The sequence below is a fragment of the Nothobranchius furzeri genome, chromosome 13 (assembly GCF_043380555.1).
Source record: "Nothobranchius furzeri strain GRZ-AD chromosome 13, NfurGRZ-RIMD1, whole genome shotgun sequence".
NCBI classification, from domain to species: Eukaryota; Metazoa; Chordata; class Actinopteri; order Cyprinodontiformes; family Nothobranchiidae; genus Nothobranchius; species Nothobranchius furzeri.
Genome location: NC_091753.1, coordinates 67,738,307 through 67,758,262, shown reverse-complemented (window position 1 = coordinate 67,758,262; position 19,956 = coordinate 67,738,307). Strand labels below are relative to the sequence as shown.

The following is a 19,956-nucleotide window of genomic DNA, read 5'->3' as shown; positions in this document are numbered from 1 at the left end:
GGGCAGGTCCTGGCGTTGCTGGACATGGTCGGTGAGTAGATTTTTCTTGTATAATTGCTCTTAAAGGAAGCTCTTAAGCTTGGCGTGAAGAGAAAACGGAGGCGAGCAGTGGAGTCGCTCCACTTATATAACCCACAAGGGGTGCCCACGTGGTGGGCGTACATTTAAGCTCCTCATGATTGGCTGATGCTGAGATCACCCTTCCAATAGCAGCTCGCTTAAGGGCTAAGACTAGACGAAATAGAACTAACTGTATCTGCAGAGTTTTAGATCTCAGACCAAACCCCATCCATACCTGTTATTAATAATCCATCCATCCATCCATTTTCATCCGCTTATACGGAGTCGGGTCACGGGGGCAGTAGCCTAAGGCGAGAGGCCCAGACTTCCCTCTCCCCAGCCACTTGGGCCAGCTCTTCCGGGGGAATCCCAAGGCGTTCCCTGGCCAGGTTAGAGACATAGCCCCTCCACCGTGTCCTGGGTCTACCTTTAGGTCTCCTCCCGGTTGGACTTGCCCGGAAAACTTCACCAGGGAGGCGTTTAGGAGGCATCCTGGCCAGATGCCCGAGCCACCTCAACTGGCTCCTCTCAATGTGGAGGAGCAGCAGGTCTACTCCGAGCCCCTCCTGAATGACCGAGCTTCTCACCTTATCTCTAAGGGAGAGCCCAGCCACGGTTTGGAGAAAACTCATTTTGGCCGCTTATATTCGCGACCTCGTTCTTTCGGTCACTACCCAAAGCTCATGACCATAGGTGAGGGTAGGAACGTAGATCGACCGGTAAATCGAGCGCTTTGCCTTCCGACTCAGCTCTCTCTTCACCACGACAGACAGGTACAACGCCCGCATCACAGCAGATGCAGCACCAATCCGCCTATCGATCTCACACTCCAGTTTTCCCTCACTCGTGAACAAGACCCAAAGATACGTAATCTCCTCCACTTGGGGCAGGACCGCATCACTGACCCAAGAATCAATAAGATTAAATTTCAAGTTCCTTTTACAAACCACCATGACACCTTTTGATTTTGTTGTTGCAGAAGAGCTAGCAATAGCGCAGTACAACTTGTTCGTAAAACGACCTACATTATTAGACAGCACGTTATTCCTGGATCATGGCAAAATCTGCATTTCTTTTTTGCCAAAAATCTAACACTATACCCCTTTTATATGGAATGTTAAGACCCCTGGCATTGACAGAAATACAGTTGAGATCTGTCATTTTATCTGCAACTTTGTGGTAACATTAGATGACCTCTTAAATACAAGCTTATAGCTCTTTTCCATCGCCTGGTCTGGAACGGTCGGGTCTGGGTATTATGGACCGGTATGTTCCGGTATGGGTCTAGAAGTTTTCTGGGAAGCGTTTCTATCACATTCCAGGCTCCAGTTACCAGGCGGGGTAGCGTAATGCGTCACGTGCGATGTGTGCCTTAACGTCACACAGCGTGACAAGAACGCGCCAAAACACAACAACAATGGAGTCCAGTCAGCAGCGCGTTCTCTCTGTTCTTGGTGTTTGGTATATACTTTACACCCACATCACGATAGCGTTTAGAGCTATGCTGTGTGCATTGAGGAGGAGGGCAGCTGAAAGGCGACAACGCTTTCTGAAATTAGTATCGGACACGAGGCACAACTTTCTGCTGTTGAGACCAAGACGAAGGCGCCAGGTGGTAAGTAACTTCTAATGCTGTAATACATGTCGTTATAATCTCTGAGGTGGTGTCTAGGGCAACTATCAAAAAAGAAAAACTAAAACAAGCACCACAATCAAATGGTTTGGTTGTATATTGATCGTTTTTTTCAGACATGCTAAACATGAAAGGCCAACACCTAACTATGCAGGTTTCAAACAGCTTCTGCATACATGGTGATGCTAGTCAACACGAGGGCCTGAATCCTTCACTCTTTACTTCCTGGGCTTGTCATAGATAAGTTGTGCAGCTATATTTAAATTATTATAATAAATTATATAGATAATTACAAGCAATACCACATTTATGCATTTAATAAAGTGAACAAAACATAGCCAGTCACTGGTAGCTCCATAAAGAACAGCTGTTATTTTAACCTTAAACACATTAAATTCATGTGAATTTTATGTCTATAACCATACTGCTTCAATCTTTTTCACTGCACTATTGTTTTAACTCAGTTTTATTTCATGTTGTTTGAAATACTTTTACTGTGTTATGACTGTTTTAATTTTTTTTTTTAGTTGGCTCTTTTGAATCAGCGACGGCAACCAACTGTGTGGGCCTTCAGCCGCGCCAGTGCCTTCTAGAATGTGACCATTCCAAACTTCACTCCTTCAGATTGGATAGCTCATTTCAGAATGTCAGAAGAGACCTTTTCATATCTTTGTTCCATGCTCCGTCCAGCCATGCAGAAGAGGAACACCAACTTCAGAGCCTGCGTGCCACTCAGGAAAAGAGTTGCAATTTTTAGAATGGTCAAACACTACCTGTGTGTTGACGACATGGTAGATGTTCCTTTCGAATGGTGGTGGACAGAGGTGATGGTGGTGGCGAAGGAACTGGCCGAGGCGATGGTGGAACAGAAGGTATGGACAGAGGTGATGGTGGCACAGAAGGTACGGACAGAGGTGATGGTGGCACAGAAGGAAAGGACAGAGGTGGTGGTGGTGGCAAAGGAACTGGCCGAGGCAATGGTGGAACAGAAGGTATGGACAGAGGTGATGGTGGCACAGAAGGTACGGACAGAGGTGATGGTGGAACAGAAGATACGGACAGAGGTGATGGTGGAACAGAAGATACGGACAGAGGTGATGGTGGCACAGAAGGTATGGACAGAGGTGATGGTGGCACAGAAGGTACGGACAGAGGTGATGGTGGAACAGAAGGTATGGACAGAGGTGATGGTGGCACAGAAGGTATGGACAGAGGTGATGGTGGCACAGAAGGTACGGACAGAGGTGATGGACGAACAGAAGATACGGACAGAGGTGATGGTGGAACAGAAGGTACGGACAGAGGTGATGGTTGCACCGAAGGTACGGACAGAGGTGATGGTGGCACAGAAGGAAAGGACAGAGGTGATGGTGGCACAGAAGGAAAGGACAGAGGTGATGTTGGAACAGAAGGAACGGACAGAGGTGATGGTGGCACAGAAGGTACGGACAGAGGTGATGGTGGAACAGAAGGAACAGACAGAGGTGATGTTGAAACAGAAGGAACGGACAGAGGTGATGGTGGAACAGAAGGAACGGACAGAGGTGATGGTGGCACAGAAGGTACGGACAGAGGTGATGGTGGAACAGAAGGAACAGACAGAGGTGATGATGGCACAGAAGGAAAGGACAGAGGTGATGGTGGAACAGAAGGAAAAGACAGAGGTGATGGTGGAACAGAAGGAACGGACAGAGGTGATGATGGCACAGAAGGTACGGACAGAGGTGATGGTGGCACAGAAGGTACGGACAGAGGTGATGGTGGAACAGAAGGAACGGACAGAGGTGATGGTGGAACAGAAGGTACGGACAGAGGTGATGGTGGCACAGAAGGTACGGACAGAGGTGATGGTGGAACAGAAGGTACGGACAGAGGTGATGGTGGAACAGAAGGAACGGACAGAGGTGATGGTGGAACAGAAGGTACGGACAGAGGTGATGGTGGCACAGAAGGTACGGACAGAGGTGATGGTGGAACAGAAGGTACGGACAGAGGTGATGGTGGCACAGAAGGTACGGACAGAGGTGATGGTGGCACAGAAGGAAAGGACAGAGGTGATGGTGGAACAGAAGGAACGGACAGAGGTGATGGTGGCACAGAAGGTACGGACAGAGGTGATGGTGGCACAGAAGGAAAAGACAGAGGTGATGGTGGAACAGAAAGAACGGACAGAGGTGATGATGGCACAGAAGGAACGAACAGAGGTGATGGTGGAACAGAAGGTACGGACAGAGGTGATGGTGGCACAGAAGGTACGGACAGAGGTGATGGTGGAACAGAAGGTACGGACAGAGGTGATGGTGGAACAGAAGGAACGGACAGAGGTGATGATGGCACAGAAGGTACGGACAGAGGTGATGGTGGCACAGAAGGTACGGACAGAGGTGATGGTGGAACAGAAGGTACGGACAGAGGTGATGGTGGAACAGAAGGAACGGACAGAGGTGATGGTGGAACAGAAGGTACGGACAGAGGTGATGGTGGCACAGAAGGTACGGACAGAGGTGATGGTGGCACAGAAGGAAAGGACAGAGGTGATGGTGGAACAGAAGGAACGGACAGAGGTGATGGTGGCACAGAAGGTACGGACAGAGGTGATGGTGGCACAGAAGGAAAAGACAGAGGTGATGGTGGAACAGAAAGAACGGACAGAGGTGATGATGGCACAGAAGGAACGAACAGAGGTGATGGTGGAACAGAAGGAATGGACAGAGGTGATGGTGGCATTGAATGTCCTGGAGTGCTACTTGAGGAAGTGGATGGTTCCTCTGAAGAGGGAGTGTTTTCTGCTTCAGATATGTCTGAAAAACACAGATCAGTTCAGTTCAGTTAATTTTTATTTCAAACATTTCACACATGTATCATTACAAAATATAATTCCATTATTTTTTTCAAAAGGAGTAGGCAGAAGTATTTACTTATTTGTCCCTACCCCCAAGTTTTACCTCTTATTCATTTAATTTTCTTTCAGTCTTAAATAATAAATAAAACAACATATGGAAAACAGAGAATGTGTAAATTTGCAGAATCACCAGTTATGGAGAAAAAATTGAAAAACCAAACAAACCAAAAAACACAGAAAAAGAAGCACAACAGCATAACCAGCCGCCTTACTGCCCTGGGTTAACCCTGTTTTCTTCATTCTTATACTTATTTAAAATTATGTTTTTATATTTTACTTTAAACTGGTTTATGTTTTTACTTTCTTTTATCTCTTCTGTTAGACTGTTCCATAATTTAACTCCTGCAATTGCGATTGACATAGTTTTTAGAGTTGTTCTAACACTTTGTATTTTTAAATTCCATTTCCCTCTTAAGTTATAACCACCTTCTCTTTATAGTTATCGTCTGTATGTTACTTTTGTATGTGTTTCCCCAGACCTCTACACAGTAACTCATATATGTTATTCTTCCGGCGCTCACAGGGAGCAGACGCTTCTGCCTTTTCCTCCCTTATCTGTGTTTTCCCAAGGCTCTTTTTGTCCCGTCTGCCTACAGAGCGCTTCTCTGCATTTCCTCTGCAATCACCTTTTATTTTTCAACATGGAATTAATTAATTGGTCATTCAACGCGATTGATAAGATTTTTTCTACAATGAGAACGGAGGAGGGGGCTCACGCTTGTCCTCAGGGGACACATGCAGCGGGATATATGTTCGATTCCTGGAAAAAGTGGAATGTCATCTGTCTCTCTCAGCTGTCTATTGAGGACGTCGAAGATATGTGCATATTTGGCCTGATGATCGTTGGATTTCTTCTGATTGGAGTGGGAGGATGTCTGATTTTCCGCAAAATTGGGATGACGGGAGCGATTGGAGGGCGACCCGCAACCATGGACGGCACCGTACGTGTGGATACCTCACAGACTGGGACGTTGCTCGAGGTGAATCGCAAGCTGGACAATGTCTTAGCTGCGTTACCAGTGTTAGCGCGCAGGATTGATAACATCTCGGAAAGGGTCACCGGACGGTGTGGAGATGTTTAATCACTGAATTGGCTTCACTGGAGGACTTGAATGATCAATACAGACTTAAGGCAGGGAGGAAAAATTATCTCTGTCTGACCCAAACAAAGTTTCTGTTATCGAATCTGACGCCATAAGCAGCCTTGGAGTTGCATGCAAAAACCCCACGCTGGAAGGAATGCAGACAAATGCTGTGAATCTCTATCCACCCCCCCCCCCCCCCCCCCCCCGCCTTCAGATTGAGGTCTCCACCGAGGTCATCAAGCTAAGGACTCACTACTCTCTGTGCTTCCCCATGACCTCCCTCCCACCTGCGGAGCCAGCTGGTTGAGCGCCACACAGGCCGCCCCCGCTGAGGAACCAGGATCCCAGCCCCTCCCCCCTACCTACCGGGTCTCATGTTGTGAACTGTGACGTTTGTTGCTTACATGTCGGGTGTTTTTTTGCATTGGAGTGCTACACCCTGCTGGAGTAACCCTGTTAATGCCTTTTTTTTCTCCCTCCCTGAACTTCCCTCATGTAACACCCTTTTCATCTATCTATTAAGGTAGCGCGACTCATGTTGCGAATGACCGCAGTCACCAATTCTTGTTATGTGTCTTACCCACGTATGTCTGATCTTTGAATTGTGTGTGCTGAAACTGAATTTCATTTCTCTGTATGTCCTGCACATGTGGAGAATATGACAATAAATGACTTTGAATCCTTTGAATATGGCAGTAGTAAAGCACAGTATAATATGTGCAGGGCTTTCTGATCCAGCATATTCTTTGCTTTCCCCAGGATGGCAACGACCCGTGCTAATTTCCCCCGAACTTAAGTAATATACGGCTTCCAACAGAGCTTATGGTCAATGATCACACCAAGAAATTTTATTTGATTTACCCCAGGATGGCAACGACCCGTGCTAATTTCCCCCGAACATAAGTAATATGCGGCTTCCAACAGAGCTTATGGTCAATGATCACACCAAGAAATTTTATTTAATTTACTCTTTCTAAATGTACATTATCCACACAAATTTCTATTTTGATGTTTTTCTTTTGGTTACTGTTAGGTAATTTCATTTTCCCATACAGGGTTACCTGAGGGAAAGTTCAACACGCAGGGGTTATATTAATAAGCCGATCGATTAACCCATAAGCTGATCAATAAGCCACACCAATAATTGACCAACAACCAAACAATTTAGACTTTGCAAAGGGTGAGAGAATCATACACACCAAGACAGAAGGCAGTTTCCTCTCACACTTCAGGCAAGCCTGGAGAGGCAATTTATTTGAAAACACACACACACACACACACAAAGTTAAAGATAAGCACACACACAAATTCTTTACAGACAGTCAACCGAGAGAAGAACACATTGGTCTGGCCTTCTCAGGAAGCTAGAATAATAATAATAAAAAGTACTCAAGCGGGGTCAGCCTTCCTGCGACAATTTAAATGTAAATAAGTTTTGATGAACCTCTGTTTGAAAGAAAAACACCAGACAAATTATTAACAAGGTGAGGTGAAAATCAGTTTTTACCTATCAAATAACATAAATCTGGTTTTATCTAGATTCAATGATAATTTATTTATATCAAACCACTTTTTTACTCATCAAAAAATAAATCAGTAAGAAAAGCACAATATTTTTACAGTAAAAGAGCATATAGGCATATAGTAAACTTAATAAATCTACTAACAAACATGACTTAAGGCCATTTTGTCATGTTGGAATGTGTTCACTAGATGGCAGTAATTCGCTAATGACATACAGATTAATTGCAATTATATGTTATATTCTTATTCATTAGAAAAAATATACTTGTTAAAAGTCCACTCTAGGCTGAAACACTGCTGGAGCCACTTTTGGGATCTTTAGATCAGCTTGCTGCTCCTCACTGTGTGTGCTCAGCTGTATAAAACAATGAGATGCTAACATGACAGGCTAACTGCTTTTGCTATGTTTTAAACAATGAGACGCTAACAAGAAAGGCAATCTCCGCTCCAGCCATGTACCCAACAAGGACATGCTAAACATGAACGGCTTAAATCATGAACAGCGTGTTAAAAAACACAAGGGAATGCTAAATGAAGGTTAACATAAACACAAGGGGATGCTAAGGCTAGTTAACACGAGGGGGGTAAATCCTCTCTTTACTTGCTAGGCATTTCTTAAATAGGTGCTGTTACTATTCAGTGTTTTTGGTGCTGCAATGAATAGTCGGCAGAGTTAAAAAGACAACAAAAGAAATGCTTACCAACAGCGCTCACGAGTGACTCCAGGATACTGGTTGCCAAGTCCAGACTTCCTTCGCTGCCAAGGTTTGACGGTTTGTGTCCATAAATAGTGTCCACCACATCATGCCACTTCCATGCACTTTGCCAATTCCCACTATGGCTGTTGCTGTCTTTAACTTTTCTAAAGTGGGCTTTTATTTTTTTCAGCTTTGCGCGACACTGTTCGGAGGTGCGCTGGAATCCTTCAGCTGCCATGAACTGAGAAATTTCGTTAAACGCTTCTGGACTGGTTTAACAATCGAAACAAAAATATTTAGCGACACGATCCTTCCCATTCCATGCCAGTTTGGGCGGTGGAGAAGGCCTATTGGGCTCCGGACCCCAAAAATAACCCCAACTAATAATAATAATAATACATTTTATTTCAAGCGCCTTTCAAAGCTCTCAAGGTCACTGTACAAGACAAAATATAACAAGCAAGCAATACAAACAACAATAAATAAATGCTAAGAGTAATTCCCAAGGTAGAGTCGGAGCAGTGCAATGGATAATAGACTAAAAAGAGTAGATGGAAGGAGGACAGTTACAGTGAGTAAGCCAGGCAGAACATGTGAGTTTTGAGTTGAGACTTGAAGGTTGAGAAGGAGTTCGACCAAGGCCTGCTCACTGTCCCTCGTTCTAGGTGTCGTACTCGCGGGGACCGGGCTTTCTCAGTCCTAGCACCGTCACTCTGGAACCAGTTGCCACCCTCAGTTAGGCTGTCCCCATCTCTGCCAGTCTTAAAGAGTCGCCTAAAAACCCACCTCCTCTGCTTGGCGTTTCCTGAATGTGTTTGAATTTGGCCCTCTTGTATGTTGATTTTATTTCCCTGTTTTCATTGGTTCACTCTATCCCTTGTTTTACCCATTTGTCTTCTACTAGAATGTTTTACCTTTTTTTGTAATTTGTAATTTGAATTGCTTTTATTTTAGATTTATTCACCATATTTAACTTTCTCTTGTACCATGTTCAGCGCCTTGGGCTTCCCGATAGGGTTGCGGAAGGCGCTTTATAAATAAAGCTTTGATTGATTGATTGATTGATTGATTGATTGATTGATTGATTTTCTCCAGGACTTTGGATAAAAATGGAAGGTTAGATATTGGTCTATAATTCATTGGGTCATCTGGATCCAAAGAAGGTTTCTTAAGTAAAGGTTTGATTACAGCAACCTTAAAATCCTTTGGTACATATCCATTTACTAAGGATAGACTGATATAGAATGGGGGCAGTAACCAAAGGAAATGCATCTTTAAATAATTTGGTTGGGATTGGATCCAAAATGCAAGTTGAAGGTTTAGATGAAGCTAATATTTTTGATAACTCTGAAAGCTCAACTGGATCAAAATGGTTCAAGCACAGATGAGGTTCTACAGTTACCTCTGATGCTGCCTCTCTTACTGAGGAAGAAGAAATTGCATTAGGGAGGATGCTAAAGATTTTGTTTCTAATAAAATTAATTTTACTCGTGAAAAATCCCATAAAGTCGTTGCTGCTGAGGGCTAAGGGAATAGATGGTTCAGATCTAAGATTCTGTGTAAGATTGGCAACTGTACTGAAAAGAAATTTTGGATTATTCTTATTCTCCTCAATTAGCGATGAAAAATAAGTAGTTCTAGCTTGTCAAAGCTTATTTTTATAAAGCACAAGACTATTTTTCCAGGATAAGTAGGACTCCTCCTGGTGTGTAGAGCGCCATGTTCTCCCCAATATTTGAATGTTTAATCAGAAGACTGTAGTTTCTTTTACTTATTAAGGGATCATAAACACACTTTGTATTAATTCAGACAGAGTCGTTTAGTTTATAAAAATGAATTTATTTCTATTTTCCTAAACTAATGATTATACTAGACAAGGTAAGAGTGATGGAATGTAATGTATGTAGTGTAATGTAATGCTTATGTTTATTTATTTAGCAGACGCTTTTATCCAAAGCGACTTACAATTTCTAACCTATAGGACATGTTGTGATCTGTGGGGGAAACCGGACTACCCGGAGGAAACCCGCGCATGCATGGGGAGAACACGCAACTCCACGCAGAAAAGCCATGGCCGAGTTTCGAACCTGCAACCTTTGTGCTGCGAGGCAACAGTGCTAACCACTGCGTCACCGTGCAGCCCATGGATGAAGTGATTTAAAGGAGACATAACATGCTTTTAAGTTATTCCTTTTTACATCTAAATCCTTCTGTTGGGGTCTAAATACAGTGGATCTGCAGTTCTTTGGTCTGATTTCCTCTTTATTGTTGCTCTACAGACCCTCATCTACCCCTGTTCTGAGGAGAGTCTTGAGAACGAGCCATTTTTGGGTACTGTCTCTTTAAACTGGAGGAGGAGCTGTAAACTCCACCCCCCTCCATAGTGCAGACCTGTACTCTCCTCCCCCAGTCGGACTTTGTAGTTCTATAGAGAAATCATTATTTAGCATAGCAGATTTAGCATAGCATATTAGCATTTTTAAAACATGTGGGGAGGGTAGTTCATCAAGCTGTTTCAAGGCTGCTAACTCTCTCATGCATTTGTCTGTAGTCACTCACACACACCCGTCACGGCCGACGGAGGGACAAGCTAGCAGGCACGTGCGCGCGCGCGCACACACACACACACACACACACAAGGAATGCTGCTTGCTTATTTATTTCTATAAAAAATGTTTAAAAAAATGATACAGCTCATTAAAACACCATTAAAAGAATACATTTTTTAAGATCTCTATCTATATATATACATACATATAATTATAAATAATTTTATAAGTAGTCTTATTTAATATTGGGTGTCTTAATGGCTGAAAATGGATAAAAAGCAGTTACATTTTAATTTAAAGATTTGAGATTCGAGTCAAAAATAAAGAACATTCCTCCAAATGTTCTTTAATGTGATCATTATAATTCTAATGCTTACAACTTTGTTTTTATTGTCTGCAATGCGTAGCCTATATCTTTATTAAATGTGTTTAGCTGTAAAGTGGTAATTCTCTCTAATGTGTACAGAGAGGTGGACATCAGTGCTGCAGTGAAATTCCCAAGATCAGTCTGCTTTGCTAACAAATATAGTTAAATCTTACCTGCATTCTAAATAAATACCGTTAGGTGAAAACATCAGTAGGCATTGAGTTATTGATAAAATCCCTAACAGCCAGAATGGAAGAAGAGCATGCTGGGTCATCCTGGATCTGAGCCTGTTCTGTGTATTTACCTACAGGATGCAATAAATGTCTACAAGGCTGAGTTTGGACCATTACATCTAAAAGAAAACATACAATCAGTGATTTTTTTTTATTGTTTACATTAATATACAAATTTTCTAAGTATTAACCTCACAGCAAATAAGTAGAACAATATAATAAACAGGCTTTAGTAGTTAAACAGGCGTTGTACACACAGGTGCTTTGTGTCCCGGCGCTGTGGTATCTAGGTCTCAGAGTTCCTGTCCTCCTGCCGTCTTCTGTTGTCCTCAGGATACGGATTGATGTGTCCTGATGATGAGGGAGGGGCAGTATGTGGGCTTCAAACTGGTCCTGGATAACAGTGGGAGACCTCCGTTGTCTGAATACAGAGACCAGAGGGTTGGTGAGATGCAGATCTTCTCTACCTCATCTAGAAACGGAGTTGGTTCAGGGAAAACTTTTCCAAAGACCAGTTCCATGATGTCATCGTCATATTCTGCAATGATAGACAATAACTTTAATGACATATTTTGTTTACAAGCAGCTTTAGGAAAGTCGTTTCTTTAGCTTTCATGTTTATAGTCACGTTTGTGTTTGTTCACAAGTTCACTTTGCTGCAGTGACTTCATATTCTTACAAATGTAATAAAATAGTGACACTAAAATTATACAAATGATTCCTTATGAAAGGAAGCTCATTAGAGAGCAGTGCAGACAGACTTACTACTCTATTAAATCCACTGTGTTGACGCACTTTAATGACTTTGTCACGCTGCATTTTAGCTGATATGGGACTTTATTTACTGGATGCTAAGATTACATCACACTCATGTAGAATAACACACAGGCTCTCTGCTGTTACAATCAGTGGGAGGGTATCATCTGGTGTAAAAGAAGGCGTTGATCAGAAATCACGTTTTATTCCACGAAAATCAGCCAAATCCGCATTAATCTGGGTGCTAACTTTACTAGCATACTGTGCTAGCGATAGCAAGCCGGATGCTAACGCTTTAGTGCTGCTAATGCCCGTAAATCTAAAGTAAAGTTTGTCGACATTTTAGAGTGATATGAAGCTTACCGCTCTGCTGCTGTGTCCCGGTGCTGCCACATTCAGATAAAAATGACTCCTTTTAGATAGATGAAGCCCTCAGTACTTACTAGCCTGAAGACACGAAAGAATGAACCACGCGCGCGCGTGCGCACACACACACACACACACACACACAAACACAAACACACTACTTTTTCTTCTGTGTTTTTTTAGCAGTAGTGTCATCAGCTCCTGGGTTTAAATACTGCCACACCACCCTTCCTTAAAACGAGGAACAGTTTTGAGCTGTGTGTGACTAAAATAACCAGACATTCTGCATTTTTCCAATAGGACTACAAAAAATCTTAGCGAGAAGAAAAAATGGCGGATTGGCTCTGTGTTTAGCCGAGGGCCATTACCATATTTGGTAGTTATCCTCACTAAATTAATTACTGATGTAATAGATTATGTAAAAACTGAACGGGTGGACAAATATGCCCAAAACTTAATTATTAAATATCTAAATAGCAACTCCAGTGAATAATATAAGCCTTTTTGCTCACTTAGACACTTAAAATGTGAAACACACTGTGTTAATGGATTAAAAAGTGGGTTTTTCATGTTATGTCTCCTTTAATGTGATGTGTGAAATGATGGAATGTAGAGTCTGGGTTGTAAAATCAATTTGGCTGTATGTTTGGTAAAACCATCCAATGCAATTTGTGCAGAGTCTACGTACCCTTGTGTGGAGATCCCTTTCAGATCTAGGGGGTCAGGAGGTCGAGCTGGACACTGTCGATGGCGCGGACCTCTGTTATCTGAACTCATAAATTAGCGCCGATAAGACCCGTCTAGTCGTGAGATATCCCCAGGTGACGACAGGAAGCTGCAATGCTTGATCTGGCTGTTCGCTGGCTCTTAGAAGAGCCATTTGTCTATAATTACTCGTAGAGTTGCAGAGAGTTTTTGACTTGATGTCAAAAGAGAAGATGGTTTCAAAATGCTTTTTCCACCAATTTGGCCGAATTGGGAGTCAGCTAGAAACTGAATTAATTCCGGAAACAATTCTGTTTTATCAACTGCCTTTTTTATAAATCATTTCACACATCACATTAAATCACTTCATCCATCAGAATTTGACACGTTTTAGGGCTTTACCACATATACCTCAGAAATCCCTCCTTCCTTCAGATACAAAGATGGTTAACTCTTTGTGTGAACGAGAATGTTTAAACACTTATGTGAAGTGGATGTTAAACATTAGTAATGATCTTATTATAATGTGTATGAGTACTGATAGATTACCTTGTTAAATCAAACACATACTAATGTGGTGTAGTTAAGCTCTGAAATGGATCTTTGCAAGAAAGATATTCATTTTAAACCCATCATTGATTAAAACACAGATTATTCAAGCATTTGATTTAAACATCTTGTTCATTCAACACATGTGATTATTTCAACCTGTAAGTTGTAAAGTCATTTATGAACTTTAGAGAAGATTAACTTAATTCAGAGTGAGGATGCAGAAGTCTGCGCTGCATGAGACCTTGACTGAGAATGGTATGTCTTCTTGTACGGTACCATACCATACCATACCATACCATACCATACCATACTACTTTATTTGTAGAGTGCTTTTAACGTGGCATTACAACTGACCAAAGCGCTGCACATAAAAACAAATAAATAAAAACCACAAGCTAAAATATTCGTGTAAATCATATGAAGTAAAAAGATAAAAGAGTTAAAAGAACAACAAACTAAAACCAATGGAACAAGTAAAACCAGAATATAAAAACACAAATTAAAAATCGAACAAACAAGGTAGAAAAACTATGGATGAGTTAAAGCTTTATGGTTTGGGAATTGAAGGCCAGGGAGAAGTAGTGGGTTTTCAGGCGTGATTTAAAAACGGCAATAGAGGGTGCTTGCCTAACCTGAAGAGGTAATGAGTTCCACAATTTTGGGGCACAGACAGAAAAAGCCCTTTCCCTGCGGGTCTTCAAACCAGTGGCGGTGCCGGGGGGGGGGGGGGGGGGGGGGCGCTATAGCTACCCCTGGATTAGTCATTGCACCCCCACAGCACCCCCAAGTAAATATTAGATTTTTTTTTACAATTTAATTTTAAATTAATGTGTGGATGTGATAATATTTAACATACAAAACAAAAATAACCAGTAAGTTATCATATAGATAGTAGAAACTTAAACTAAAACAGGAAATTGATGTTAACCTTTGACCTCATTTTCCACCTGCGAACGAGTGAAAGGCAGAGCTAGTGGTGAAATGGATCGGTTTTTGTTGCCCAGATTTCCACGGGTTCAGTCAGAAACGAATGAATCTTTGGAAGTGATCTCAGACCCACAAAAACCTACAGACCCTCAATAAAAAGACTAGCTCCTTCACAGCACCTGCAGAAAAATATTTCTGGAGCCGCCACTGCTTCAAACGTGCCTTAGGGTCAGTTAGAAGGAGCTGATCTTCAGACCTAAGAGGACGAGGAGGGTGGTAGTAATGGAGGAGTTCACACAGATAGGGACGTGCCTGACTGTTCAAAGATTTGAATACAAGAAGCAGAATTTTTTAATTGAACCTGAACTGAACAGGCAACCAGTGGAGTGATTTAAGAGTGGGTGTAATGTGTCACAACAACAAGGACTGGTGCAGAGGTCTCTGTTTTGGAGCCCAGACAGATGGTGTGTTCGTGTCTGCAAATGAAAGTTAATTTCTGGTCATTTTGTTGATAAAAATGTGACCATTGGTACGTTACATTAATGACTGACTTAATGGACTGAACTGTGTTGGAATGTTTATTATGTGAAGTGTCTTGAGATGATTCTTGTCATAATTTGGCGCTACATAAATAAATTAGAGTTAATTTGAATTTAATTTTTTTCTTGTCTCGATTCTGCTCAGGATGAAGGATTTGTCTAAGACAGCCAAAAATCACACAATGTGAACTGGGCTTTAGAGGAAAACATCAGACTATTCCATAGTGGCCTATGAGCCCTGACCTCAAAAGAATTAATCATATTTGTAAGGAGCTGAAACATGCCTTCTGGAAAAGGTACCCTTCAAGCCTGAGGCAACTGGAGCTGTTCACTCATAAGGAGTGGGCCGAAATACCTGCTGAGAAGTCTCACTGACAGTTACAGGAATGGTTTGACTGCAGTGATAGCCTCAAAGGGTTGTGCAACAAAATATTAAATTACGGCTTTACGGGTAGTTTTGTCCAGGCCAGTTCCATGAGGTTTTTTTTTCAGTCATTATATTGAAGCATGGTTGAAGAGTAATGTCTGACTTTCATTGGTTAAATGTCATCCATTCATTTTCTTCCACTTATCTGGAGTTGGGTTGCAGGGGCATCAGCCTAAGTCGAGATGCTTAGACTTCCCTTTCCCCAGACACTTTGGCCATGTCCTCTGAGGAAATCCTGAGGCTCCTCACCAGGGAGGCATCAAAGAGGCCTCCTCACCAGATGCCCAAACTACCTCAACTGGCTCCTCTTGATGTGGAGGAGCAGCAGGTCTACTTCAAGCCCCTCCAGCATAACCTAGCTTCTAATCCTATCTCTTCGGGAGAGCCACGCCACACTGTGGAAAACGAAACTAATTTCAACTGCTTGTATCCGCGATCATGTACTTTCGATCGCTACCCAAAGCTCGTGACCATAGGTGAGGGTAGGAACATAGATCGAGCTGTAAATCGAGAGATTTGCCTTTCGGCTCAGCTCTCTCTTCACCACGACAGACAAGGTACAATTCCTGCATCACTGCAGAGGCAGTACCATTCGCCTTTCGATCTCATGCTCCATTTTTCTCTCACTTGTGAACAAGACCCCGAGATGCTTAATAAACTCTACTAGAGGCAAGACCTTGTTCCTGACCTGGAGAAGGCATTCTGCCCTTCTACAATTTAAGACCATGGTCTTGGATTTAGAGGTGCTGACTCTCATCCTAGCTGCTTCACACTCTGTTGCAAACGGCTCCAGTGAAAGCTTGATATTGTCTGATGAAGCCAACAGGACCACATCATCTGCCAAAAAAAAAAGATACCTTATCATTAGGCCACCAAAACGGCTCCTCTCAACACCTTGGCTGCACCTAGAAATTCTGTTCATAAAAGTTACAAACAGAATCTGTGATAAAGGTGTAATGTACCAAAGGCCAAGTATTTTCATCAACATAATCAGGAATGAACTTTTTAATTTGCAGACACAAACATCCCATCTGTCTGGCCTCCTAACAAGGACTGCACAAGGCCTTGTCACCGGATAAAGGAGACATAATAAAACTACCGTATTTTCACGACCATAAGGCGCACCTAAAAGTCTTAAATTTTCTCCAAAATGTACGCCGCGCCCTATGGTGCGGTGCGCCTATTGTGTTGCTGTGAGACGCGAACGTAGTAGAAGACAAGGGGCGTGGCGTGAACGTGCGGATGTGAGCGAAGACAGACCTGTGGATCTGCCACATCGTCATCAACATCCTCGCTATTTGCCTCAGACTCCGGCTGTGAGTCTCCGTCCACTTCCTCTGCTTCCAGTTAAAAAAACAGCCGTACTATCTGAACTGCCTGGTGGACATTTATCCTTCTCATCATCCTTCATGTAAGCCTAATAAAAACCTACTAAACTGCAGAGACAATATATCTGTCCGGATCACTCCAAAATATGAAGTTTACCGTCAATATCTGTCTAATTGTTTGTTGTTACTCCGTTCGCGCCACTCCTTTCCCCGCCAAGCGGCTCCTTTTTGCGCACATCTCATTACTTTTGCAGCCTTCCTCTCTCTCTCGGCTACATAATGATACTTTTTATCAATTGAATATGTGAGACTTCCACCCACAGCAAAAGGGTCTCATGCTTTTGTGGGGGGTTTTATGTTCACAAGCACATTCCCTCTCACGGATTACTAAACTGCTGTTTTGACAAGTTGTCAGATTGTCTAAAAATATGTCATTTTTTTAGTTTAGTATAATGGGCTCGACACACGGGAGGCGACATCGCCTCTCCATTCATTTCCAATGAGACATGCGCGCTGCCATGGATCGCCTCCCGTGTGTCAGGTAATGAAAGCGGCAGCGACAAATTTCGCTGATCGCGTTCGTTTGTCGCCTCCCGTGTGTCGAGCCCACAACTCCGCTTTTACGTTGCCTATTAACAAAATTTAAAAACTGGGGTGTAGTTTATAATCTCCTTTTTAAAGCTGAATTGAAACCGAAACTCAGGGAGGTGGAGTCTTGCTGCTACAGCGTCCCAAATCAGACCTGTTCTAAAGACGCGGATACGCGTCCATGGACCCCAGAGGGTTAATAAAACACAATTCAAATCACACTATTTTCTTAGGCCTATTAATAACACACATACAGTGGGGCAAAAAAGTATTTAGTCAGCCACCGATTGTCATCATTTTAAGTGGGAGAACTTGCACAGAGGTCAGTAATTTACATCATAGGTACACTTCAACTGTGAGAGACAGAATGTGAAAAAAAACCTATGAATTCACATGGTAGGATTTTTAAAGAATTTATTTGTAAATCAGGGTGGAAAATAAGTATTTGATCACTTCATACAAGGAAAATCTCTGGCTCTCACAGACCTGTAACGTCTTCTTTAAGAAGCTTTTCTGTCCTGCACTCCTTACCTGTATTAATGGCACCTGTTTGAACTCATTATCTGTATAAAAGACACCTGTCCACAGCCTCAAACAGTCAGACTCCAAACTCCACTATGGCCAAGACCAAAGAGCTTTCAAAGGACACCAGGAAAAGAATTGTAGACCTGCACCAGACTGGGAAGAGTGAATATACAATAAGCAAGCAGCTTGGTGTGAAAAAATCAACTGTGGGAGCAATTATCAGAAAATGGAAGACATACAAGACCACTGATAATCCCCCTCGATCTGGGGCTCCACGCAAGATCTCATCCTGTGGGGTCAAAATGATCATGAGAATGGTGAGCAAGAATACCAGAACATCACGGGGGGACCTGGTGAATGACCTGCAGAGAGCTGGGACCACAGTAACAAAGGTCACCATCAGTAACACACTACAACGTCAGGGAATCAAATCCTGCAGTGCCAGACGTGTTCCGCTGCTGAAGCCAGTGCATGTCCAGGCCTGTCTGAAGTTTGCCAGAGAGCACATGGATGATACAGCAGAGGATTGGGAGAATGTCATGTGGTCAGTTGAAACCAAAGTAGAACTTTTTGGTATAAACTCAACTCGTCGTGTTTGGAGGAAGAAGAATACTGAGTTGCATCCTAAGAACACCATACCTACTGTGAAGCATGGGGGTGGGAACATCATGCTTTGGGGCTGTTTTTCTGCTAAGGGGACAGGAAGACTGATCCGTGTTAAGGACAGAATGAATGGGGCCATTTATCGTGAGATTCTGAGCCAAAACCTCCTTCCATCAGTGAGAGCTTTGAAGATGAAACGTGGCTGGGTCTTCCAACACGACAATGATCCCAAGCACACCGCCCGGGCAACAAAGGAGTGGCTCCGTAAGAAGCATTTGAAAGTCCTGGAAAGGCCTAGCCAGTCTCCAGACCTCAACCCCATAGAAAATCTGTGGAGGGAGTTGAAAGTCCGTGTTGCTCGACGACAGCCCCAAAACATCACTGCTCTTGAGAAGATCTGCATGGAGGAATGGGCCAAAATACCAGCTACTGTGTGTGCACACCTGGTAAAGACCTATAGTAATCGTTTGACCTCTGTTATTGCCAACAAAGGTTATGTTGAGTTTAATTTTTGTTATTGACCAAATACTTATTTTCCACCCTGATTTACAAATAAATTCTTTTTTTATTTTATTTTTTTTTACCGTGTCCTGTCTGGCTGTGAAGCAAGCAGAATTGATGTCTGAATGCTGGTGACAAGCCTTACAGATTTATTCTCAGGTGGAGCATCAAAGCGTTTGCTTTTAATGCCACGCCTGATAATTAAAACTTTATTGTTATTGTTGTTGAATGCTTTGTAATTCCGACCAGACATGGAGACAGAGGTGAAAGAGAAAGGAAAAGAAAAGGTGGGGAGAGGAGGGGGGGTCCACAAAAATAAACAATAATGAACAAGAGTCTGCTTCTAGACCTGCAGAAAAAGACAAAAAAAACAAAAGGACACAAAAAAAGGGATACAACAACAATACAACAAGATATACCTATTACTGCGTCAACTTGATGAAAAAAAAAACATATATATATATATATATATATATAAAATCAACATTGCTTAACTGAAGAATCACGATAATAAATCACAATGCATTAAGTGCCCACCATAGTCTTAAGACCTGTGTTTAACGTGCCCAAGCCCATACTTTTGAGAGCACCATGTGAGCACCTGTGTGTGTACACGCGCTTGTTTATTTAAGGTTTCTCTATAGGAGCGTCCAACAGAGAGTGTGAGGGACCACAGATCCGCCCCCCAAAGATGTGCAGGAGACGGGGGGAGCTCCAAGTCCCAGAGATCCAGGCGCTGCCCCAGAACGCAGGAACCCCAAGGAGACTGCAACCAGGAAGGCCCCCGCCCCCCTCGAGAGGCACAGAGGATCGCCCCGGGGGGCCACAACCAGCAGCTGGCAGAGTCCCTGGAGATATCAGCGGCAAGCCCACAGGCCCGCCCGCAGCCTCCCACCCCCTAGCCGGCCGAGCCCGGGACCCAGCGACCCGGGACCCAGGGGCGACCACTCCCGCCGGGGACCCAGCAGAGCCCAGGGACCCAGACCCCACCAGGCAGCCACCGGGATCTATCAGGCAGATGCCAAAATCTTAAACCCCCAGACCCGGTTGCCACGAACACTCAGGCAGACCAAGGCACAAGCCCCCAC

At 43.1% G+C, this 19,956-nt stretch overlaps 1 protein-coding gene and 1 long non-coding RNA gene across 5 annotated transcripts in view; one reads left to right on the top strand and one right to left on the bottom strand.

Annotated features, from left to right (window-relative positions):
• The first annotated feature begins 2,324 nt into the window (after positions 1-2,324).
• LOC139062590 (uncharacterized abhydrolase domain-containing protein DDB_G0269086-like) lies at positions 2,325-4,857 on the top strand. Of its 4 annotated transcripts, none has more exons than XM_070543854.1 (2): positions 2,325-2,607; positions 2,758-4,857. In XM_070543854.1, exons 1-2 carry the CDS (start codon positions 2,338-2,340, stop codon positions 4,651-4,653), a joined length of 2,166 nt encoding a protein of 721 aa, XP_070399955.1. In that variant the 5' UTR covers positions 2,325-2,337; the 3' UTR covers positions 4,654-4,857. The 4 variants fall into 4 exon arrangements, with proteins under 4 accessions (XP_070399955.1, XP_070399954.1, XP_070399953.1 ...); XM_070543853.1 differs by having other exon boundaries at positions 2,325-3,807; positions 3,898-4,857; XM_070543852.1 differs by having other exon boundaries at positions 2,325-3,837; positions 3,898-4,857.
• Positions 4,858-10,618: 5,761 nt separating this feature from the next.
• The window catches only part of LOC139062568 (uncharacterized), a 215,888-nt gene continuing 206,550 nt past the window's right edge, over positions 10,619-19,956 (bottom strand). Inside the window, exon 4 of the long non-coding RNA XR_011516127.1 lies at positions 10,619-11,589. This is a non-coding gene — a long non-coding RNA (uncharacterized lncRNA). The remainder of the gene's footprint in view (positions 11,590-19,956) is intronic.